This window comes from Cuculus canorus, chromosome 17 (assembly GCF_017976375.1).
Source record: "Cuculus canorus isolate bCucCan1 chromosome 17, bCucCan1.pri, whole genome shotgun sequence".
Lineage (NCBI taxonomy): Eukaryota > Metazoa > Chordata > Aves > Cuculiformes > Cuculidae > Cuculus > Cuculus canorus.
Window position 1 is genome coordinate 8,642,592 of NC_071417.1, and position 25,690 is coordinate 8,668,281.

At 42.6% G+C, this 25,690-nt stretch overlaps 1 protein-coding gene across 3 annotated transcripts in view; it reads right to left on the reverse strand.

The window, feature by feature from the left end:
- KIAA1671 (KIAA1671 ortholog) overlaps positions 1–25,690 on the reverse strand; it is a 79,890-nt gene that overhangs the window by 27,301 nt on the left and 26,899 nt on the right. For 2 of the 3 annotated variants that reach the window (XM_054082081.1, XM_054082082.1), the window contains 2 exons: positions 21,740–24,916; positions 20,929–21,051 (listed from right to left, as the gene is read on the reverse strand). In XM_054082081.1, the coding sequence (XP_053938056.1) occupies positions 20,929–21,051; positions 21,740–24,916 (3,300 nt within the window). Of the gene's footprint in view, positions 1–15,919; positions 16,134–20,928; positions 21,052–21,739; positions 24,917–25,690 lie in introns of those variants that run through there. The other variant, XM_009560475.2, reaches the window with a different exon arrangement.

The following is a 25,690-nucleotide window of genomic DNA, read 5'->3' on the forward strand; positions in this document are numbered from 1 at the left end:
TATTTATAACCCCTCCAGGGATGGAGGCTCCACCACTGCCCTGGGCAGCCTCTGCCAATGCTTCACCACTCTTTCAGTAAAGAAATTTTCCCTAGTGTTTCATCTAAGCCCCCCTGGTGTAACTTGAGGCCATTTCCTCTTGTCCTATCACTTGTTACTTGGGAGAAGAGACCAACACTCATCTTCCTACAAACTCCTTTCAGGGATCTGCAGAGAGCGATGAGGTCTCCCCTCAGCCTCCTCTTCCCCAGACTAAACAACCCCGGTTCCCTCTGTCGTTCCTCATACGACTTTCCTGACATTGCTCATTTCCTTTTAAAGGGCTACAGAGTTGGGCGTTTCTTATATCTCTAAGTTAACATAAAAACTAAAGAAGTTATTCTGATAGAGGTAAGTACAATGCTTCACGAAGGACGGAGATCTTGCAACCAAGGTTGGAATTAAAGACTTTCTACACATTTTTATGCTGCTTAATCTAAGCGCTGCATTCCACACCTCTGTACATTTGCAAGTGCAGCTCTGTGCCTGTTGCAGCACAGAGATTCCTCACCAGCTACTCTGCCAGTTTAGATGGTTTCAGGCTTTGAGTTGCTGCCCCCCGAAATAGCATCAGAGCACTCTGGATGGTGGCTGTCACACGAGTCAGCAGTGCCTTCACCATAACAGGATGAACAGAGCAGAACTGAATTTTAACCAACCTTCTGGTATATCACCTTTCACAGAACAGGGGGGACGTGCGTAAGTACAGCTCGCTGCAAGAACTTCACATGCATACGTGACTTGAAGGAGCTGAAAATTCACTAGAGAACATATTCTATTTTTCTATTAGGTTGCCCCTAAAAAGAGTGAGATGTTATCCCCAATTTACCATTTTCACCCTCAGAAGTTCATTAAACTACTTGCTCGTTTGATTCTATCTGCAATACTAAATTTAGCATCTTCTGGCTACCACGTGAACATACTGCGAGGTAGTTAAGTACACTCAGCATCTACACTATTGCTTAGATTTACACTTCAATTAACATCATGGTAAAACATTTTAGAAGAAAATCACATGCGCCTTCACCAAATTCAAATGGTGGAGAATTTTTCCACCCCTTCAGCTGAAATGCAGTAAGTGACTGCATGTTCTCCTACCCGAGCTCCATATCAGCAGCTGCCGGGAGACTGACAGACTGCACAATCAAACTTAGTTTCCCTCAGAAAATCCATCTAAAAATACACGGGGTCCAGAAAAAATGGGCTCGGTGTTAAGAAAATGTGTAGTTACATAGAAGAATTGTCCTCAAAAATCCCTCTCACTGGACACTGCATAGAGTCACAATTCTACTCTTTTATTTAAGAAACGCTCAGAGAACCCCATTACATCATCCAACCAACACCCAGGAACACTTGAAATGTCTAAAGGACAGAGAAAAGCTGTAAGAAACTGAGTAACAAGCCATGTTTTGGGACTTTTCTGATTCAAGTTGACATTTCACCTGTATGAAAACCACAAATCACTATCAAAAATCATCTTGAAAGATGCATATCAACTCCTCAGTAGATTAAGGACTACACTGGCCATACAACAACACCAATTTCAAAGACCATGCTGCCTCAGACAAGGTCTCCTGCCTGTGGGTGTTCACACAATGCCCCGAGAAAGCCTGGGAAGCACAGTAACTCGTTCTCTCTCTTTCTTTTCTAAAGCTCCCCAGAAGATGATGCTCTATAGCACTCCACACAAATTTCCCAGCTGGAAAAAGCTCGCAACTGTATTTTAATTAAGTAACAGCATGTGGGTTACACACAGGCTCTATTTACTTCTCCTCTGGTGAATCCATGTACTTCTTTATAACCATTAGCCCACAGAACATTGCTCAAAACCCTGTAGATGCTCTCTAACTGTCTCCCTTCAGTCCAGCAGTCTTTCTGGCTGAGCAAGTGCTTGCTTCTGAACAAGAACAACACAAGAGGAACTTCAGCCCTTGAAAAACACTAGTGATTATCTCATGCTGCAGCCACTCTGGAGCTGTCAAGGGTCTGCAGTTTCAGAAAACAGAGCGCACACATTGCTAACCAGTACTGCATTACTAATTATCGCAGTAGCAAGTGGGACCTCGTTATTCAAACATCGCTGGATACTTTTATTCCACCTACAACTCGAAAAATACAACCCTGCAAAGAAGTAACAATCCCTGGTTTTCCCCTCATTCAGTAGGAACCAAAATTCTGTGGTTACATTATGTTCTCGAAAAGCTTCTTTCAGCTCATTTTGAGTTTTACCCATTATCAAATACCCCTGATTATGCTAATGACTATATGGGACTGGAAGGTCAAATTAAAAGACAGGCCTACATGTAGCCCAGCACATAATGCACACATCATGAGACACAGGCAGAACCTACAGCCTCATAAGGAACAGGAGCCATTCGAGTCCACAGGGTCTTTAGCAACAGCTGGGTCCTCCCACCACCACCTCTTCCAGCAGCACGAGCATGCATGGAACTAGGAAGGCAATCAAGGTACCAAAAGGATACTGAGGATTAATTTTCACCTAGACTGGATCCCTCAATGATCCTGTGTCAGCAAAGAAGGTGGGACATACATTAGTTTAAACTAACTGCGAAAATGATGTCTCTGCTTTGTGGAACCCTCAGTCAGAAGACTGTTCTCCTGATGTTTACCCACCTCATTCCCCAACACTCCACTTGAGTTAGCAATTATTAATAATTCATGCATTTCTTAAGTGTTTTCTGCAAGTCATCATCCCACATACAAATATCAGGATCGAGTACTTGCAAAGATCATGACAGCTTCAATTCCATCTCAGGCTTCTCTGTTTGTCCATCTCAATTACACTCGGTCTTCAGCAGCCACTGCAGAGCAAAGCCTGCCCTTGTAAGGCTGTTCTGCTCTTACATTCCACATCCCCTCTCTTTCAGTTTCATTAGTAAGAGAACTTAATTTAACCTGTTGTGTTTGACATTACAGACTATTTAAAGACGCAGCACTGTGCTGAGCTTAGTTGCATGGCTCCAGACTCAATTACGCCTTGGCTTCCTCAGACACTACAAAACAACTTAGCTTTTTTATGTGCTCCTTAATTTTGCCTCTGTATTCCCTACAGAGAATAGGAGAGGGCTCAATACGATTCACACCACAGCAGTCGCGTCGAAGCCTGCGGTCCAGACGATCCTTGCAGCAGGCTGGGCACCTTGTCTACAGCTCAGCATCTTTCAGATCTACCTTCCCCATCTGCTTCCAACACACTGGGCACCATGAGTTGTGACCAAGCTACCGCGTGTGCCTGTAATGGAATAAATTTATGCCACAGGTTCCAAAAAAAACTAACACCGCTGCATAAAGACTCGGAGACAACACAGGCCTTGCTTCCCTGCTGATTTTCACAAGTATCAGAGATACCATCACAATATAACCAACATGACATGGACTCTATGCCAACCAAAGAGGTTTGGTTCCTACTCCTTTGTCCCCATTTGCTGTACCTAACTCTCCCATCCCTTAAATCTGAGATTCCCCATGAAACTTAACACAGCCAAAGACAAAAGAGATTAGCTTTTTTATCTGGGCTTGGGTTTTGGTGGGGGGGGGTTTGTTCAGTTTTGTTTTCATGGCTGTACAATAAATACAATTCATTCAGATGCCACAATAACCACACTCAGTCTGCAGTCAAAAGAAATGGAAGAGAAAAAAAACCAAGAGTGGAATGGATGGAGTTTTTAGCACGAGGACTTTGTACAGTGCCTGTACACTGTGAAATCTCCTGCAACCTGGAACACTGGGTATCTCAATATTTACACTAAATATTTGTTTTCTCTTCCTACTTCAGTTTCCTAACCAAACTGAGCAAATTAAGCTCACGTATACAGTTTGAATTTATCCTTATTCAGAATTTGAGATGACTTGCATAGGCATTGACATTAAAGGTTCTCCCCTCATACAGAGCCAACTACAAAAGAGACTGAAATTTCTAGAATTCTTCCCTTAAATTAGTCTATTTTAAATGCCCTCAGAGGCCTCACAAATGAGCGAGCACAGAGAGACTGCTGCAGCAACAGGTTCTCGAGCAATGTTTCGGAAGCTTACACAAGCACACATTAACACAAGAGACTTTTAAAGAAAGATGCCAAAGTCCCTCATAAAGTATCTCATCAACGCAGCCTATGGTTGTTTTAGAAAAGCTTTATTTTTACAGAGGCAATAACAACCTCAGAGAAATGCTGATTTCTTGAAGTAATGCATTTTGATCGTGGGAAACAATTACATTTTGAAATTCAGTGCCAGTGGCTTTGCAGACAAGTACTTTAATTTAGTCCTCCAGATTGAAGAGCAAAATGAGATTTCCTGAAATTCATGCACCATAACTGCAAAAAGGCCAATGTAAATTTGCCTCTGAAATTTGAGTCTCATCTGATCTGGAACAGGACACAAGAATTCTTTCTTTATTATCCAGTCAAATTTGCTTCAGGACAACCCTCACCAGGCAACTAATCCGTGTCCTGTGAAGACATCACATTGCCCGCCACACAAGTGTCCACAGGGCCCATGGCTCATTAGGATAAATTCTGATCATGGTCTCATCTCCTGCCCTGAAACATAACAGAATGGCAGCAGCGCACACTCTCACAGATTGAATCCCTTTGAGAGCAGCTGCTGAAAACAGAAGTGATACCGCCCGCATGTTGCACATCTTTATTCCATGACTACCTTATTCTTTAGGTCCACCTAAGATATTACTACTTTTATTTGATAAATAACAGCCAAACTCTCCTGACTACCATCATGCTATCCTGCCTACTCTAGTTGAAACACCCATGGAACAGAGAAAATGATGATCCACAACAGCCTAACTCCCAAGCACGGGGCGTAGGGGAAGGCTTTATTCTCCTGCCTTGCTCTGTGCTAACCTGACAATCCTCTCAAAGCACAAAAAGCATTATAAAAATAATCCTGTTTTATGGCAAACACGGTAGAGTCCCCCTGTGCAGGGGCAGAAAAGCAACAAGAACATTGCTCTGCCACAGCAAGAGGCTTCAGGGAGGTAATTAGCAGCTTCCCTGCAGAACTATGGCACGGGTTTTGTCACTTCCCGATATAAATGAACATGCTTTGCCAAGGTTTCACAAACAAACAGCTCCGACACTTTGCACATATCTTCTTGAATGTCAGCTAAAAGAGAACAACAAAAAGGAACAAGGAAAGGCAAAGCAAGAAATAAATCCTTTCTCCCCATCTTGCACAGAAGGAGACTTGGTTAGCATACAGGGAGGACAAAATTGGCAGTAAAATCAAAAATATGTAAGAACAACAAAAACCCCACACTCCCCGGGTACAACTGTTGTCTTCCAGCATCACTGGAACGTTCCCAGTCAGGGAAAGGAACAGGTACAAGCATTCCCAGATCCATGTGTGGAGGGAAAGCAGACACACTGTTCCTTGAGCCTGGCGCTGGATGAACGCTGCCGCCAAACCGAGCCAAAGCTCAGGGCTGATAACAGAGTTGGCATAAGACAGAGCCTCCTTCCTCACCTGCAGTCCAAGTCCTGTCTCCCTTTTTCCCCATAGGAAACCAAACTTACATCCTGCAAAGGTCTGTGCAAGCAGCTTATCACCTGCCTGGGGAGCACGATGGACAATTTATTCACCCTAGTTTACGTGGTTTGTCTTGACTGTAGGTACGCCAGCCTGCTGACTCTGAACATATCCATCTGCAGTAAGGATGACTTGCAGTTAGAAGCATGAAAACAAGCAGAAAAACACACCTGGTGCTCAGGAAGCACAGGTTAAAATGGGCAGCTAGAAGAGAATTAGAGGATTCAGAAGTGAGTATGAGGGAGGTCCTTGACCCTCTAACTCCAACAAGGTGGCCAGAACATTAAAGGGGTAAACATCTCATACCCACCGAGTGGTAATTCATTAAAGCTGAAGCTTACACCTGGACGTGGATTCTCGTCTCGCCCTCGTCTTCTGACAAATAAAACATTCTCTGGAGCAGACAATGAGAATTGATCAACAACACTATGAGAACAGCATAAAACTGTTCAAATGTTCAGTGTGTAGCTGATTAAACTCCCGTGTGCAAGGCTCCAAACCATTCTCATATACAAAGTGCTACCACTTCTAATATCTTTTCTTCTTCAGTCCTTTAAAAACAGTGACCCACTCTGATCCATGAATTTGAAACACACAGACACCCACACACTTCAAACAAGCCAAAGATTAGGAATTTTGCTGGGACATCATCTTTTCCCCTCTCACGCAAGAACAACATTAGCGTACATAAAATGAAGCTTTTTATCAAGTTTTGCAATGTTTGCTAGAGAAGGTCAGATACCAAACATCTGATCTGCCTGCAAGTCCACCCCACAGCCCGACTCTTCTTCCTAGGAACACTCAGTCCCCAGCACACTCTGCTCTCATCCACATCCCCCTTGCTGCTACCGCTGCCCTGCCCAACATTTTATGGTATCACAGGGCTCACATCCATTCTTTAGATTAGGAACCTTTCAGGGTAGATTTTTCTAACTGTTCCTTCAAGATCCTGTACATGGCAATAATAACAAATAAACCAAACCCCACAGCAGGATCACTTCAGTAAGATAAAGTCCTGTACCTTATGTTCTCATTGAAGCACAGTCACATTTCAGTGCAATACTTACACTTCTTACAGATTTATATTAAAAAAAAATATATAACAGAAGGGGTAAGAACAGGAGAAAGCAGAGCACAGAGTCTTAAGCCTCAAATGCACTTGAAAGCTGTGCTTTCCTCTAAATTAACCAATATTAGAGAAAGCAGATGAGAAGAATAAAATATGTAAATCTGTATTCTTTGTTTTCCTTACAGAACTACAGTTGTGATAAAACACAATGCAATAGTAATTTTCATGACTGCACACTCCACATACGCGTTTATTCCTGCCAAAACGATTTTGCCATTGTTCTACCATGCTCATTTTTTATGGCATCAGTGAAAAAGTGCAGTTTCCTCTTTTCTTTTGTAATCAAAGTAGAAAGTCAGCCACCCTTCCCTCCGTACAAAATTCCACGCACGTTTACAGCAGTATTTAATTATGCCAAGATTAATAAAGATCTATAAACAAAGGCAATTGTGAAATATAGCTTTTAATCTATGTTTTAAATTTAAATGGTTCAAAAAACAATCCCCAGCAATAATGGCAACAACTGGAGTGCCAAAACAGTCCTCCTGAAAGTCCTTGTCCCCCAAACTCTGTTTCTCTTGGACTTAAGAGCGGTCCAATTAAACATCCCAGACATGCACCATTTTGTACCTTGAATTGTTTCAGTATAAAACAAAGCTACCAATGTTAGAACTGAGAGAGCAAGCTAAAAATACACTGTGTTGTTTGAAAGCCCACGGACACAATCATTCAGCACTTCCCTTCCATCTCAATGGAGGAGGGAAAACTGAAAAACAGAAACAGGAAATTCCTACAGCACAAAGATTCTGGAAAGTACTAAAAACGTTCTCTTTACATTTGTTTACGTCAAAAGGACCAAGCCAGGCAAAAGATGGATTCTTAGTTGTTTTCCATTTATACCAATAAAAATCCAGGATGAAGGTGGGTTTTGGTTGATAAACCACTACCATACAAATACAGGATATTCCTCCAATGCGGACTAAAAACCACAAACAAATGACCTGCAAGCTTAGCACCAAACTAAGCATTGGCTTCTGTATCACCTAAGAAAGATGCTATGGAAAACCAGGAGCTAATCTGACAGTAGGGGAGATATCCAATGTCAACAAGAAACAGTGTGAAACTCATCCGTAAGGGAAGGCAGCTATTTGCACAGTGAAATGAAAATATGAGCATGTAAACAAATACAAAGCAGGCTGAGCACCACATGCTCCCTGCAAACGTGCCCGAGCATTCTCAGAAGCAGTTCTGTTGTTTGGATCAAATACGCGATGGCAACGCACGACTGATTCAATTCTCCCTGAGGTCCCAATCTTCCATTAGGGAATGTCCCCAGCATGCCAGGCAGCCAGAGGGCTAAAGCTTCTGCCTGCAAAGGTTCCCTCGCACCAGGGATACAAAATCACAACCAGGGCTCTCACATTAAGTCCTATATGGGAACTGTTCTTTCTCCAGCACTTGATCCAATGGACTCTACACATTAAGCACAGGTAACTGCAAAACATCTTTAGCAGAGACTTCCTGAAGACAGAACGTGGCCTCAAATACCTCCAACTGCTACACTTATCACAAGGCAAAGAAGGGAAGTGAAGGGAAGTGAGTGAAAGAAAACAAGCATGAGAACACACTATTCCTGCTCAAAAAGATAATGGGAGGAAGAGGGGTTGGGAAACCTCTTGCTCCTGTAAGAGTAGGTCAAATTACATACAAACAAGAAAGGACAATCCGATATGAGGAGACACTCAAAGCATTTCCTTCTCATCAACTGACAAAGTTTTACTGTCATTTCAGATCCGCATACAAACAGTCGCCCAAACCCCTCCCCACCAGCACCCTTCTGCAAAGGCATCAAAACTCAACTTCTGGGATGATACCAGATTTGCTGATTTCACTCCAACTCCTTAAAAATTTCCCATGAAACTCTGATCCATCTCATTAAACGCAGTCTGAGCAGTTTTGCAGCCTTATAGCCCAGCCAGAGCTCACTCTCCATCGTCAGCCAGCCCCAGTCCGTAGGCTGGATGGGGTTTGTCATCCCCACTCTGTAACAGCAGGAATCCCCTTAGGCCACCAGAACTCTTTTCTTGTGCCCAGCTGAGCCTTCAGGGAAGCAGGATTTGGCCCCCACACACTACCTTTATTAAGCAGGTTCTAGCAGTCAGAAAATGTCTCCTCCAATCTCACAAGTTTTTGTGTTGCCTGGTAACGCTGCACCTAAAGTCGGGGCTGTCTCGGTGTGCTCCCAGCGCCAGGCAGCACCAGCAATTCCAAATGCAGCAAACACATGCAGCCCAACTTCAAGAAGTGACAGACAGACAGACTGCGCGCTGTGCTGGGGAACGGTATGTGCTCTGAAGAGTCAGATTTGGTGCAAAGCACGCTGCTCTCTTAATTCAGGCAGTAAATGCCAAGTTTACTATTCTTAACTAGCGCATTTCTGTCATCGCTGTCAAAGAGATAAAATACAGAACTTTATTACTGAATGCCTGGAGAAACTTGATGTTATTCCTTCTTCTCGCAGAGGGTGCTCAGGTCACCTCCAGCTACTGAAAGTTCAAACCTGGCTTTCGGAATTTGGAATCAAGAGAACAATCTGAAGGAAGAGCGTACTTTTTCGTGCAAGGGATTTCCTTCTTCAAAGAGCAGTAACAAGAAGGTAAAACTGCATCTTAAAATCATCTGGGCTGTTCTCAGCACAACCCCATGCTGCCAAATAACTGTCTGAACCACCTTCCCGCTGCACAGCTGGGAAGCGCCAAGTGCCAGGCTATGCTTTCTGTTTTCTCTCTACACTATTCCATGCATTTTTCATTTACATCAGCCACTTCTCCATTGCAAGAAGTAGAATAAATATCAAGTGTAAGTTTATACAACACATCCTTCACTCATTTTACCTTGCAACATATCATTTTTATGGAATAAGCAATGGCATGTATGGTGTGCATGCATGGTTCCATTATTTCTTGGACTCTGCTCCTACTGCCTCCTCCTGCCGATAGCTTGGCCACGCACAGCGCATCAGCCCCACATCACCCGATGGGAGAGTGCTGCACAACCACCCGGTGCTTCCAAGGCCCCCGGGATGTGGTCAGTGCCCAGCTACACCCGGTCAACACGCTCTACTGGAGCCCAGAGCGGTGGTGTGGTACAAGAACACCCCTGTGACTCTACAGAAGGCTGTATCTCATATCACTTATCTGGTTTGTTGTTACAGGTGTGGCTTTCGTTTGCATTTTTAAGATTAAGAGCATTATTTCCTGCTATGTCTGGAACTCTGTGGAGCTAAAAGGCTGATGTGCGGATATTCCTTCTGTGTTCTCAACTTGATTTTCTGTATTTCCTGTCCTGACCTGGGAAGCACTGTTGAATTAAGGAACAAAACCAGAAGTAACTTCAGTCTTATTCAACACCTACAGCCTCCAACCCCAGTAATCCAAACTTGCCAAACATGTACTGTGGTCAGCAAATACTCCATAGTGCCTTCCTTAGTGCAGCAGGTAGATATTAACCTTTAATTATGAAACACTAAACTAAATACCACATTTTTTCCGAGCTCCTTCCAGGCTTTAAAAGCAACTTAAGGTAAATCTGAAGAGAAGCTTTGCACTGCAGCAAAGTCCTGTCATAACTTGAGGAAAGGCCACTACAAAGGACTACTTTCACCATGCTCAAGCTGCTCTCTAAAATGCCATTTCCTTTCAGTACAGTAAACATGCGGTGGCTGTATGAACAACTCACAACTGCTGAAAGAACAGGAACAATAGTGGGAACTTGGCTGCCTCCCAGCATTAGCGACATGGACAACAGCTTGGGAGAGCAGGAACCAAGTCAAAACAACTTTAGATCAAAATATTAGTGGAGAGGCAGTGAAGTTACCTCTTTTTTGTATGTAGAAATAAGGTTTTACAACCCAATTTAGTCTCCTATGAGGAGCGCACTCGCTACTTCAGTCTCAAATAGAAGGGCAGGGGTGCAGGGGCAGTCTGTTCCCCAGCTCCAGCCACTCTGAGCCCAGAACAACACAGTCACGACCAAATAATTGCCAGGTCTACAAATGGTTACATCTTACTGAATGCAAAGCTTACTGCTCCGAGTTAACCTAGAATGCACTATTTCATAAAAGCATTTTATGGTAAATTAAACTTAATAGCACACCAAACTATCACAAACTGTCTTGGATTCCACACGGTTTCCCTTGCGCAAGCTTGGAAGCTGTGCGAGAGCAAGCAGCCTCCCACGGCTGAATAGCACTCCCTCGCGTTCTCTCAGGGAACGGGCTTCCTCCATCGGGTTTGTTTTGTTTTCTTGCTCTTAGCAATGACACAAAATTAGAATTCCTCTTGTACAGCAGCATTCAGGAGTTGGAAAATGCCTTTCTGAATAGATTTTTTCCCCTGTAACAGGGCTTCATTTACTCATGATCTGAAAGGCAGGTTTAGCTGCTGACATGGACACAGCAGATGGACCTCAGACACTTCCTGGGTGCGAGGGATTTTTAAGTCTTTGGAAAAAAATGCGTGCCTGAAATGGGATTGCCCCGGCATCAGAAGTAAATCCTGTAATAGAACAGCAGCAGACACTGTAGGAAATCCCTAGGCAGCACACACGATGGGAAGCAACACAGAGAGCCTTAAAGCAGGGATAACCAGGACTCGTGGCACGCAGGTTGATGATTAATGTTTCCTTTTGTCACCCACCAAAATGCTGTCGCAGTGACATGCCACAGCAGCATGGTTATTATTCCAGCTGCAACTTCCTTTGGAGTCACCCGATAAAGAGGTATCAAAACCACTCTTCAAAGAGAGCAACTATGATCTTGTCAAAACAAACTTCAGATTTTTAGTCAATCACAGCTCTTCATCAAGACCCGGGGACTTGAACTGACAACACAGCAACACAGCAGGAGGCTCAGCGCTCTGAGCCAGGTCCTTCACCAACCGTCAAAACCAGCCAGGACCATTCTGAAGGTGGCTCAGCAGAAGCAGCCACCAACATCACAGCTGGTTCCTGATCACGGTGCTAAAACCTGCACCCACAGTTCACATGCTGACCCCAGCCCTCCTCTCTCCACAGGTACTGCAGCACCCATCCGCAATCTGCCAGGGCTCCTATTTTTCCTTCAGCACCTATCCTGGAACAGATCCGGGTTCCCATCTCCTGCCAGCTCTGCCCCTACTGCAAGATATCTGGCCTCCACTCACCCAGATGGCTTATGTCACCTGATCCTACCTGTGACACAGATCATCATTTATCAGCGTGCTCCAACAGTAGCCTCAAATATATCAAAAACAAAATTACATCATCAAAACTGGGGCACCCCACAAAACATCCTGCGGCAGAGCAAGAATTGCTCACAACTTGGGGATGGCTAAGGACAGGAACAGAACCAACTGAGAGAGCTCCACTAGCGGCTGTATCCATGAGCAAGACAAAAAAACAAGCTGGTTACTGGACAAAGGGCATGACAAAGGAACAGGAAACCTCACTCCTGTGGCTGTATACCTGGTATGCTGACCAGCTCGATAGCGTGACCAATGCAAGCAGCTGGATAACAGATTATTGAGCTGCACTTAAAGGGCTTCTTATGCAAGTCAGACCTAAAGATGTCTTGTATCAGCTGCAGCAAAGCTCCTCACCAGCTGGAAAAAGAGATGATGAATACCCCACGTACGCTGGAAAATACTCAAATATAATAAATATAGCGCACAGTCACTGAAAGGCTGGCACTTGAATACCTCATTATGATAATGAACCAATTAAAGATGATTAAAAGATAGCAGCTAGGAGGAAGGTACATGGTAGACCACAGAAGGAAGTGATGACACGGAACATGGAGAGCTGATTCAGTCTCTGAATTTCAGCTGCTGAACTGCAGGCGACCACAATGCGTGTGGTGATCAGTGCACAGTGTTCCGCTTTACACTTATATGAGTGTTTGACCAAAGGGGCCTGAGAACCAAAACACAGCATGGAACTGAAAATATGATTAAAAGCAACTCAGTAAGTTTGGATTCCAGGCTGATGGAAGAGGCAGCAAGAGGGGTCAGTGCTGACACCAAATGGATGGTAAACACCCAGCCCTGAAAAAGTATTACTAGCAGTCTAGGGGAAAGAAAGCACAGGCTACAGCCAGAGGGACCTCAGGCAGTCCTGGCAGGGGCTGCAGAAAAATCTTTTCTCCCCTAGCACTGGCAAATGCTCAGTTGTACATCATACAGGTTATTTCTCACACCATCTGCAATCTGAAGAAGGATGGCTAGAGTGCTGGACACAGAAACCCACAAGCTTCAGAGAAATTTCTCCCAACAAAGAACCCATTTCTAGTCTGAAGAAACAATTTACTGACAGCAAACCAGACAGAGTGGTGTTAAAGTTCTGTTCTTTCCGCTCTCAAAGAAAGATCGATTTATTTGACCAAAACCAGACTGTGTTATCACACCAGCCAGGAAATCCTGGATTCTTGAACAGTCATCCTAAAGACTCCTAGAGGCTTTATGCAACAATCTGCAACACTCTATCTACACTCTCAGCCTCCCTCTTTTTTTAATTTCGGGGTTTTTTTGCTAGTTGGGCCAGTTGCAGCAATATTTCTCAGTAACTCGTTAGCCCATCTTCTGTCATCAAAAAGTCCATGCATAGTCGTCCCTAGGAACGTGTTTCTCAGTAATCCCCATTTCAGTGTTTAAAGAAAACTCCAACCAAAAGCGAGCTGCAGTATTCCATAGCCATACAGCATACCTCATCAAGAGTGCAAACGATCCAGGTTTGATAAGCTTGCTCTTCTCTATTACAACTCAAATTAAAAAGGGAGCTCAAGGTTGAATTACTGGGCAGAACTCCACTTGTATCTAACACAACCTACTGAAAAAAACATTTTGCCAGACACAAAGATTACTTTTCTGAAACTCAGTGCTGTGACTTAACCCCCTGAGCACAGGACACGGACTTGTTGGAGGCCAGTCATCACTTCACACAGTCAGGCAGACCACAGACTATGCTGTGCTTCAAAAATATTGGGAAGATTTCTTTCGACAACTCTCTGACCCATCATAATGATGAACATCCTGTTCAAAGACCAGAAGAGGAATCTAGCAGGTACCTAGCAGACAGCTAGCACCGAGTGTCCAACAACTCCACCACTGTGTAGGAGTAAAACAAATACACAGCAGAAGAGATGCAAGTTATCAATAGCTCAAAATATTTGCTTTAAAAATGGATTTCCATTATAATATTTTTTAATTAAGAGCTACAGCTTCTTCACGCATGTCTACTTAATGAATAAAATATCTTAGCTCCCCAAAACAGATTAAATAACACAAACCTTGACAACTAACCCTGACATCTCCGGTTTCTCCTGAATAAAAATAGAGAGAACTGATAAATATCTCCTTAGCAGCCTTCAGCTGTAACACCAACACAAAGTGACAAAAAGCACAGCTGCACTTTTCCCTTAACATTTAATTTTTTTATATATATTTAATATCATGGATGTCACAATTACCCTTTCAATATTTTCTTCCAGAAAGACAGCGTACAGTAATGAAGGCGCCTAAGAAACACTTCAAGGCCCCTAAAAGAGCTCATAAACACAGGAAATTCTTCACAATGAGGGTGGGGAGGCCCTGGCCCAGGTTGCCCAGAGCAGTGGTGGCTGCCCCATCCCTGGAGGTATCCCAGGCCAGGCTGGATGGGCCTTGGGCAGCCTGATCTAGTGGGATATTCCTGCCCATTGCAGGTGGTTGGAACTGGATGGGTTTTGAGGTCCTTACCAACCCAAACTATACTATGATTCTAAGTAATATACCTGTTTGTTCTGCTACAGACTCAAATTGCACAAAATGAGATCTTGTCCCAGTGATTTCTGGAGTGATCAAAAAGTTTGGTTTGGATTGTAATTTTTTTTTTTATCCCTAGCCTTATGGAAAATCACCAGATACACATGAAAGCAAAAGCACTGAGAGCTCTCTCTCAGACTTCTCACACTGGCAAATCACAACAAACATCCGCACCTGACAGGTCACGCTAATATTTTAATGTGCAATACAGAGAAAGCGTGCTTCTTAATCTAGTTAATCAAATAAAAACCTTCTGAAATCATAGAGTCAGAATAGTTTGGGTTGGAAGGGACCTTAAAGATCATCCAGTTCCAACTCTCCTGCCATGGGCAGGGACACATCTCACTAGATCAGGCTGCCCACGGCCCATCCAACCTGGATTTGAATGTCCAAAATCTTCCATGTTTTACAATATTACAGTCTCCAGCAGGAAAAGCTTTTAAAGAAAATACTCACTTCAAGTACCATTTTCTCTCTCAGTAGCAAAAACTTTACAGTAGGCAATCTTATCTTACTCCTGATCAAAGCAGAGACAGAGTAAAGACTGTAAAATTAAAGGAGGGACACCAACTCTTTGCTGGGGTTTCAAAACACACTAGTGAATACGGAAAGGTTTAGAGGGTCAGTGCTGATTATGTGCTGATTTACAGCTGAAAATGTTGCTAGATTAACGTCGAAAATACCACAAACAACCGAAAACTGATATTTGATTGGTACAGATTAAAATACTAAGTAATTCACTTCGAAGTCAGACAGTATCTGTTCGCAAAGGTTCTAAAGATCAATTTACCTTTTATAAATGTGAAAACATCAGACAAATAGCAATTGCTGTGCAAAAGTAACGCCCCAAAGCCAACAGCCCAGCACAGCCTGTTCCAAAGAGCTTTTCACTGAAGAGGGCCCTAAGGATTGTTTGATGAGGAAGTGCTCACCAAGATAAGCAAAACCTGCTAACACAGTCAAATCAAAAAGAAGCAAGGAACTGGAAAAATACAAGTTTGTAAAGCCATTGGCACTAGGCATTTCACTGAAATAGCAAGGAACAGCACTAGCAAGCAGCGAGGGAAGGGGCACTTCTGCTAGCAGGCGTCTGCAGAGTCAAAGATAGCTTTTAAATGAGTATTTCTAACATGCATTATGCAAACTGTGTCTAACCATCGCGGTTGTAAACAAAGAAGCAGTTCCAATTAATAAGAGAGTTATTTGAGGCACATTTAAGCAGGCTGCAGCTCCTGATTTTAAGCTAGTATTAAAGATAAAATAGACCTTCTCACCCAAAATAAATCCCAAGTTTAACGTTACTATTCAGAACAACCAGAAACTGCAAAGCAAAGCCATCACTATATTCTCAAGATTCCTGAGAACAGTTAAAAACATCCAACTCTGTAAGGGCAGTTTCACTAAAGAGTGCACTTACCCACAAATATTGCAGAAACTTCAGCAAACGTGGACAGTAATAATACTCCATCTTCCAAAGCATAAAGTTAAGGCAGAATCATCCTCGTTAAGAGTCTGCCTTTCCACTCCTCCCCGCCTCCAAAGCCAAAGTTAAAAGCAGACCGCAGCAATTAAAAGCAACATGAATAATGTACGGTGTCTGTTTATCCGGCCCCACGTCACCACGCTGAGCTCTGTGCCTTTAACAGATGCTGTGGCTACTTCTAAGCAGTAGCTGAGCTACGGGCACCATGTGACTTAACCACTTGTTATTTAGCATCTAACTGCTCTGACTTCTCCCATCTCGGTAATCCATAATGTGTTAGCCTAGAATTAATAATAGTACTTTGGGTTTTGCACTAAAAAGCTCTTCATCTGGAAGGAAAGAGAAGCTTCTAAACCCACTCTGTTTTCAGGCTGAGTTATGAAACACTCTCACCGCCAGCACAGTTGTCGGGGTTGCTGGCTGACCTTATTTTTCAGTAATGTACAAGAAAATGAGGAAAAAACCACACACGAAAGAAAAGCTCCTGCTTTTAGTATAAAAATGGCTTTTTTGAACAGGAAGAAATAGACACAGCAAAGTGGCTTTTTTCTAACCCCCTGGAATGTTACCAGCAAAGCAATATTACCAAAAAAGGAAGAAAGCCTGGGCCAACCGAGTTATTAACCAACACTGGGTCATCCTCCTCCTGGCTCTTAGAAAGAGGAAGCAGAGTTAGATGTGACCAAACAGTGATAGGTGTTTTGTGAAGAGTGATTTAGGAAATCATAACATTTCTATCTGTTCCTACTCTTCCGAGCTATGGCCTTTGTTTGGATGCAAAAAGGAAAGACAAGGGACAAGAGCCAGCCCAAGGAGGAGCCTGAGCATCTTTCCCCTCCCAGCACTGTGCAGGCTCTCACCTGTCCCAGGGGATGCCAACACGGAGGGGACACAGAACAGCTTCCAGGATTCCAGTCTCCTTTCCTTGAAATTTTGGTTCTGTGTGTTTAAGAAGAAATACCTCCCACTCTTCTAATCACCACCTGTAAGAACTTGCGCAGCAGACAAACACTTTTGATTTTCTTCCAGGCTGATTCAGTTTTTAGGCTCACAGAACAATTGGCACACGAGGATTTCCGAGTACATCAGTTCCCATCTGGGAAGAAGTGAGCCTTTACAGAATCTGAAGATGAGAAGACTCGCTTTTCATGGGCAGGTGAGAGACCCGTCACAGCCAGAACTGGAAACAACTGGTGAGGGATGACAAGCCAAACTATAAATTCATCTGCACATATTGATAAAATATTTATCTTCTCTCCGTCACAGTTCATTTGCAAAATATTTTTAAGAGCCAGCTAATGATTCCCTTAAACAAATCCTTCTCCACCCACACATCAGAGTCTCAAGTAAGCGTATCTTTTTGTGGATACTACTATGGATACTAGATTTTCCTCACCAAAGGAAAAGAACAGAAGTTAAACATCAAATAAATAAATAAAGTTAACCAGAGGCTGCAAAGTAATTCATGCCTACGTGGGTTTGGTACCAGAGTGTTCCGTTTTAACCAAACAGAGCAGCAGTTTTAGTTCTAAACCATAGCTGCACTCAAATTGCTCTGGTTCCAGACGAAAGCGCAGTCCCTCCAGCCCAACGCAACAAATGCAGTCACTTACACTGAGTCAATGAGCCACATGGCACATTCTTCAGTATTTTATTCATACAACTCCTATCAGTCTTGATGACTTAATCAGGAGTTGAGGTTTGTGACTGAGCATCAGAGAATTACGGACCTGTGTCAGCTGTGACGAAATCATTATGAGTTATGAAAGACATGACTTGAAAATGTCTTCTGGAACTCAAGCGGTGCAGCTCCAGTGCCATAAGGGAGCACAGAGTGCGGAGCAGCCCCGTACCTTTCAACAGGCTGCACAGAGAGCATTCTTATTTTACACAGAGTCACAACAGAGGCTCACAGTCCCTCAAAGTGCAGCCAAGATCTAAAGAAGAGACTTCTACAACAGTCCAAGGCATGGAGCCACGCAGACGTGCTCTCTGCCTGCGAGAGAGCGAGAGAGTTGCAGTCAGTTCTATGAATTAAAATGCCACTCGTCCATAGCAAACATAAGAACAATGTTATTCTTTTATGCCTCTACTGTGATGCACACGGAGCTAAAGCGCAACATAATGTACTTGGCTTCGTGAAGGAGGAAATATTTTTCAATGGGCAGAGAAAAGCTTTGCGTTCTCCACACTGTTAGGTCTAGAGATACAAACAAGAGTATTATTTATTCACATAAATTCTATTCTTTTCCTTAGTGCCTTACTAGGTGGAAATAGTTTCCTTTCTAGCAGAAACAGCTACATCAAAAGGTGAAAGGGGGGGGAATTTATGTTGGAATAGAGCATTTAAGCACTAAGCTACAATTAGCAGTAATATTTATAACACAGCCATTTGCTTGTTAAGAAATACTAACAAAGCTTACAATCTTTCTAACCCCGCCAAAACAGAAAGGCCAAAATATTCACATAAATCATAAATTCAAAGAATTCGCCTTGCTGTTCAGCTGTATTTTTATCACTCCTGCATCCTAGGAAGCAGAATTTGATCTCCAATCCTAACCTCAAGGACACAACAGCCTAGTGGACTCCTGCTGCGTAAGTCACTTCCTGAACATCTCAACAAAAAGCAGCCAAGAGAATGTTGAAACATCCAATTACACAAGCTGTCCTGGAAAATACGATTCAAGTAGTGGTTTGTTATCATGAGGAGATGGGAAATAACGCAACACACGCATATTAATTTAAGTTGGTTTGTTAAGTATCAAAGAACACAGGACGGTTCATTACAGTCCTCTAGCAGTGAGTGTGAATGCAAATGACTCTCTTATTCTATAAGAAAAGCAGCAAGTTGTCACTTCAAGCACTACAGTCTCATTGGGAAGAAAACGGTATCTTGAGTGACCAGCAAGATGTACTGTAGGGTATTACTTGTCATTCTGCACAAGAAAAAAAAAAAAACAAGTAATCACAACTAAACAGACAGATTAGAAACTGCTCTAAAGAAACAACAGCAGTTTTGTTTCCTTCTAATCCTCTTTCAAAGGTGCACTAAGCAAAACACAGCCGGCACTCCAGTTCAGAGGAAATCTGTCACTTCAAGGCAATTCTCCTGCTGCTCTATGTTGACCTCTCATCTCAAACTCAAACACAACTACAATGCATCTCTCCACCAGAGGGAAGTATTGAATCATACAGATAAGAACAACGACAGCAAACCTCTGTATGTTCTCCAAAGGAAAATAAAGGTACTGACCTTGGGGCCAGAAGAAATGGTTTAATTTTACACAATCTTCCGTGATATCTATGTGGGGCTTTGGCAACCATGAAAGTATGGCGAGATTTCCACCTCCCAAACGCACGTAAAAAATCACTGCGCTGCACCTGTTCACTCAGTTCCTACGCACAAAGGCCAGAACGCCCTTCTGGCTACCACAGGACTGCAGAATAACAAATATACCGCAATTATGCCTTTCAAAGCACTACAAAGGAGTAAAGCACTCCAATCCTACCGAATTCCAGTGGATGCTGTACATGCATTTAGTGGGGCTGATGGCCTTCCTTCCCCTTCTCAGGCTACACTCGATGAAGTCAAAGGTTTATTCAGAGTAACCTCATGGTTAACAACCAAGCTGGGGAATAACAGATTTATCCAAGCACGCCACCTGAATCGTTCCATTATCCTAGCACTATTTCTGACAGCACTTCTCACCTATTTCCACCTTGTCAATGCCATCTTTACATATTTGCACTACAAGCTGATGGCATATAACGTTGAAGCGACTGATAATTGAATGACAATTGCCAGTTTAAGATGAACATTCAACTTGAAGTCTGGGTTAAGAATAGGAAAGACAAGCAGACACCAGCCCTTGGATACCTTCCATCAAGTTTGAAGACTAGAACTGGAACAATCCAAGCCTGTTTCCAAGACTGCCTATTCAGAACCTTGTTAACAAAATCCCTGTAAGTTTGTGGGTTCTCTTTTTCCTCACTAGAAGAGAAAAAAGAACTTGTTCAGTTCCTTGTTTTTTTAATCTTTTTGACTGTTCTCTGTTAAAGGGCTGTAAATAGCAGTGTGAGTAATCATAAACCCAGGACCTCTGCAGAGGGCAGTACAACTCAGTCACCACAGGAGTGTGCTCGCAGACTGAGGACAGACGGGATTTGACCTTGGGACAGTGTGGTGACATCTTGCAGTCACTCTCTCTTCATACAAGGTGAGGTGTTTTGAAAAGACATGGGACATTACAGTGTTGAAAACCTGCAAATATGTATGTATAAAGTTACAAAAGCGTTCACTTTGCAGTGACTACCATATTATTCCAGTGTGTCAAATCTGTTTTCCATCCACAAGGTTAAAAAATAGGCATTTGCAGACATTCAAAACAAGTCCTTCCTGTAAGGAAGGATCCCACTGGCAGCAGTAATGTCTCTCAAAATTGTAGAGTTCTGTGCTGCCGATGTGGCTTTCAAATCCTTTATTTTCCACATAAATATGAGATATTTCATTTACCGTGTAACTTTTGGAAGATCCAGATCTTTGCTTTGTATTTCAGAATATCTGGACATGGGATGCGATTTCCCAACACCAAATTTATCTGCACGATAAAGTCAAGAAATCCTTCTGCAACTTAGGAGAACATCACCCAACAGCTTTAAGTGGGAATTTACTCCAAAAGGATGCACATTAGAGACAAATTAGACTACCTAAACAAGTCAGCTCTTATTCTTCACTGTGTGAAAGAAAATTAGATCCATCGTTTTCCAGGTTATGACCTGGAGAAGTATTCTCTGCCAGTTAAATTCCCACTCCTTGGAAGACACATACTTTCTTTCACAGCTATTCAGGAAGAGGAAAACAGTGTTGAATGAAGTAATCCAGGCTGCACCTCCCTTCCCTCTCCCTTAGCCCTCCCCCAAGAACCTCCTCCAAAACAACGTACCATCCCATTATCCGTCCTTCTGTCCTTATAAAAACTGTGGCGGCTCCTCTGAGTAGAAACCAGAGAGAAGTTTGTTCCTTCTGTTTTGTCTGAACTCTGCTTGGTCCACTCTGTCCTAGAAGCCTGTTAAAATAAAGGTATGTATTGTTACTAATACACACAGACACACGTGTGTAAAATGCCCCTTTGAATGAAAGCAAAGAAAGTTCAAAGCGGAAAATGCAAAATCGATAGCATTATACCCATTGGCACCTCATGGGCTCTGTATTAGTGTGTTAACACATCACTGTGTTAAGTGAATCACCTGCACTTCACAGTCGGTATTGGCAGTGATCTCACAAAGAATTAAGGGCTCTGAACCCAGGAAAATATAAAAAAAACTCCTTCCTTCCGAAAAAAAAAACACCACAACTGAAAAATCCAACAAAAAACTCCACAAAGATCACTATTGACAACTTATAAAATAAACCCAAACTATTCCTTTTCCAATAATTAGAAAATTGCAGAGTTAAAACATTAACATCCAAGGTTCAGAGCATTAATAAAATCATATGAACATGTTTTTAAAGCTTGTCAAGCTCTCCATGGAAACATCAAGAAATATTTATACACTTGAAACAAAACTCTAGTCATCTAGTGCAACACAAATGCCTCAAGAAAATACAACCCAAAAAGAAATTAACTCTACCGAAAATAATGTCTCCACTCACTTGCTGCAGTCACAGCTGAAGAAAAGACAGAGACATAATAAAAGCTTCTCCCCACCTTCAATTTGAAGTAGAGAAAATGCTTGAATACCATTTCGGAATACCTTTTTATCCTCATGGAAGAAAGATTCTGACGGAGATGTCATCTTGTGTTTCCACCCACTAGCCACGCTCTCCAAGGGGAAGCTTTGCCTGCATCGGTTTAGATCCTTTCTTCCCCTTATTTCTTGCATAAGCAGCAGGTTGTCTTTTCCTTGGCGGCTCTTTTCCGAGTAGGATCGTTTTAAATCGGGGGGTGCACTTCCTAAACCAGATGTATAGGTCTTCCAACCAGTTTTACTTCTCACATTGGAAGAGTCCTTATTTGCACTGTCTTTGCTCGTCGTCACAGAGCTCCTCGCTACATTTTTGCTCCACTCGCCTTCTGGAGACACCTCCAAGAACTGCTCTTTTGTCACCAGTGTCTTCTGTAACAGGCCCTCATCCGTCTTTATGGACAACCTGGAAGCAAAATTAACCTCCAGCTTTTGCTCTGTACCAACTGTGTTTATAGGCTGTACCTTGTCAATGACAAACTGTGGACTTTGGCCTTTGGAAGTTAAGTTGACTTCTTCATCTTCATCAAGAATGAATGTTTTCTTCCTAGTGAAGTCCACTGGTGAATTTACAAATGTATCTGAAAAAAAGCTGCTAGGATTTCCCCAGTGAGGAGGGCTGAGCTTCCTGTCTTTAGGCTTTTGTTTATCAGGTTCAGTGCCACAGGATTCCAGCTTCTCTTTGCTCTTCTCACTTAGAATTGATTTCTCTGGCCTGTGGTACTCTTCTGCATGGTCACCTTGTTTGTTATTAATGGCATAGTCACCTGCTCCCTTCCATTCTTTCCAACTGTAGGAAGTTGGCCTATCTGACACATTTCTTTTGCTCTTTGATTTCTCCCTAATAAATAAACTGTGATCTTCGGAGAGCTTGTCTTGTATGCTACTGGCCTTCACCGATTCTTCTTTATATTCTGCCATAAGCGCATCAATATCGAGAATCTGGGATCTGTACCCATCCTCAGCCTTCCTTCCCGATAAATCATAATTTTTCTCACTGCTTTTCTGGGGAACCAGTTCACTGTTTGTACGTAACTGTGCAAAACGCAGGGGAGATCTGGGTTCATGGTAAGAGGAGACTTGCCTTCTACTACATCTGAGATCAGTTTGAGCTGTATTTTCCAGATCCTGTTTTAAGAGTAAAGTATCAACATCTATAATTTTCTCTTTAGAATGATCCAGACCTCTTTCATGAGGCTGGTGGTTTTCTTTCCTGGATGTATGAAAATTACCAAATGCAGTGTTTTTAGAAAAAATATCACCTTTGTCTTCTTCTTTGACCCAATCCTCACTAATATGCAATTCACGTAAGTCTTCTCTACAACTGGTACTCAGCATATTTTTATTTGGCTGCTGCAATAAAGGTTTGGACCTCCCAGGAAAAACACGGTCCAGATTAATTGTTGCTCCCTCACTTGAGCTAGAAACTGTATTGGTTTCACTTGTGCCAGGGGAACTAAAGCTTTTCTCTTGCTTGGTACCAGGAATCTGATAAGTCACTGCAAAATAAGTTGCCTTCGGCTCCAAGGCAGAACTCTGATTTTTCAAGTAATCATCATGACTGCCAAGAGCACTTTGGGTTGCCTCACTCCCTTCCACCCCTTCTTTGATTTTTTTGCTTCTCTTTTTAAGCCAACCCTCATCCAACTGCAATGAATCTGTCCGACTCAGTCTTTTGATATTCTCAGGACTGAGCCAGACAACTTCCTCTGTCTTGACAGAATCCTGAGGCAATGTCCTCCTTCTCCACCTCTCGGAAATCTTCAAGTCAGAAACACTACTTCTGGTTCTCCTGACCTTTTCTTCTGGATCTGTTACTCGGATTTTCTCACTGTTTTCACTAGCTGTGCTAGCTAAGCTAAAGCCTTGTTCTTTGCAAATTAAGTCTAGACTTTTCCTTAACCCAAAGACCGGTGATTCTTCTTTAACAGGTAGTGCTTTTGTGTCGGGATGGTTGCTACTGGAAGATTTACAAAATAGCCCGCTTGAAAGCACTGAAGATGACTGGACCCCATGTTTATCTACACCTGTTAAAACATCTTCATGATCCAAGTTGGTTCTGAAGTCATAGCTGTCTGTCCCACCTGCCCTGAAACTCCTATTCTCAGAAGAGCATTTCATCATATTAGACCTCTCTGCTTTATCCACAGAAGAGACTTCGCCCTTATCAGTATTAATTTCAGAATGTAGTTTGTTTACTTTTTCATTCACTCCCAAACACTTGGATTTGTTTGTAGAATAAGGTGTTTTCTCAGCTGTCAATATCGGATCGGTGTCAGTTTTATCAGCGTCTTTTTTCTGTTCAGGTAAAGTGCATTCACTGTAGAAAAAAACATTAGATTCTCTAAATGCAGACATGCTCGGAAAAGCTTTTGTGTCTCTACCTTCTAAAACAATCTTATCTTCTTTCAAGTAGGTAGTTTTACTACTCGCCTTAGCTGTCTGACCAGCATGTAAAACATCCCCATCACTTTTACTCTCTTTCACAGATGATTTTCTGGTTCTGAGTGTCATGGCCTTCTTTTCAGGAGCCATTGTAATGGCTTCACTAAGAGCTCTTTCACCACACGTCTGAAAGATTTCGTATCTCGGCTCTATTCTTTGGGAAATTAGAGAGTCTTCTGCAGTTTTAGGAGTGGGTTTTTCACCTTTCTCTACTAAAGACTTTTCCAAGAGAATTCTTGGAGTCATTTTCTTGTCTTCACTTAAAGAAGTTTTTCCTACATCTCTATGTTTTGATGGATCTGACTGCTTGTGATACTCTTTCTTTATACCAGTGGTTTCCTCTGCTTCTCCCATCCACGATCGTCTGTTGTGCCCCAAAGTCATCACATCGTGCTTTGCCTCAAGCTCAGTATTCACTCTCGGCGCAGAGTCTGCTCCAGGCTGATCAGCAGCCACATTATGCCTCTGGACATTATGGTCAAACATGGTAGCTCGGACAGTTTTAATGTAGGTCGTTTCAACAAGTTGGGTTGGCTTTAGTTTTTTTTCCAAGCTGCTTGTGAACGAGACTGTGTTTTCGCTTTGCTGAGCTAAATGTCGACCATCTCCAAGGAAGCTTCCATTCCGCTCTACCTGATTGGGTTTATTTGTTATTTTTACAATCTGCCGGGATTTCCATGGGTTCCCAGTAGTTTGTATTTCACTGGAGTCTGTGCCATGTGCAAGCTTGATCTCCTTACTCTGGAACAAGAAAACCCAACAGTAAGACAGTTTATTTAAAGATGTATAACAAAGTTTTAAAATAAACTTACTTGCGCCTACTCTGTACCACACAGCCTGCCCAAGTTAAACACATCCCTGTTCCCTGAACACCGAATTCACCGAGACAAAGCTAATCTAAGCAAGCACGTACCTCCACCTCCCGAATCTTGATTAATACAGAATTATTGCATAGTTTGAAAGGAAAAAAAAAATGTATGAAGTGTTGATATATAAGATATGCCTGAGTTTTTGAGCTCAGATTTCACAAGACATTTTAATCTGCAGTGAATTTATGCCCACACCACACTCCACAGAAGGCAACACACACAAAAGTAGTACAAACTTCAGAAGGTTCATGACCCCAGCTACCATAGAAACATTCATGAACGTTGATTTTGCCAGCCATACAGAAATTCAAGTTCAAAAGCAAAGCACAGAAAAGCATCGTAAGGTTATAGGCACCTTCAGAGGAAGCCTGCTCTCTCAGGAGACACTAAATACACTATACTTCATCAAAACTGTCTTTTTAAATAGAGCTGTTCAACTTACTAGACAGTTACATGGTCAGGAACTGCAAGAACATGAAGATCTGAATAAATCACAGCTGGAGCTGCTCAGCTACGAATAATGTTAAGTCTAAGCTGAAGTAAAAAGAGCGGAGGAATTAATATTTATTGCCAATTCCTTACTATTATCTACTTGCAGGAAGTACAACCAGCACCTGGGAAGCTGTTATCTTTAATAATGTTCACT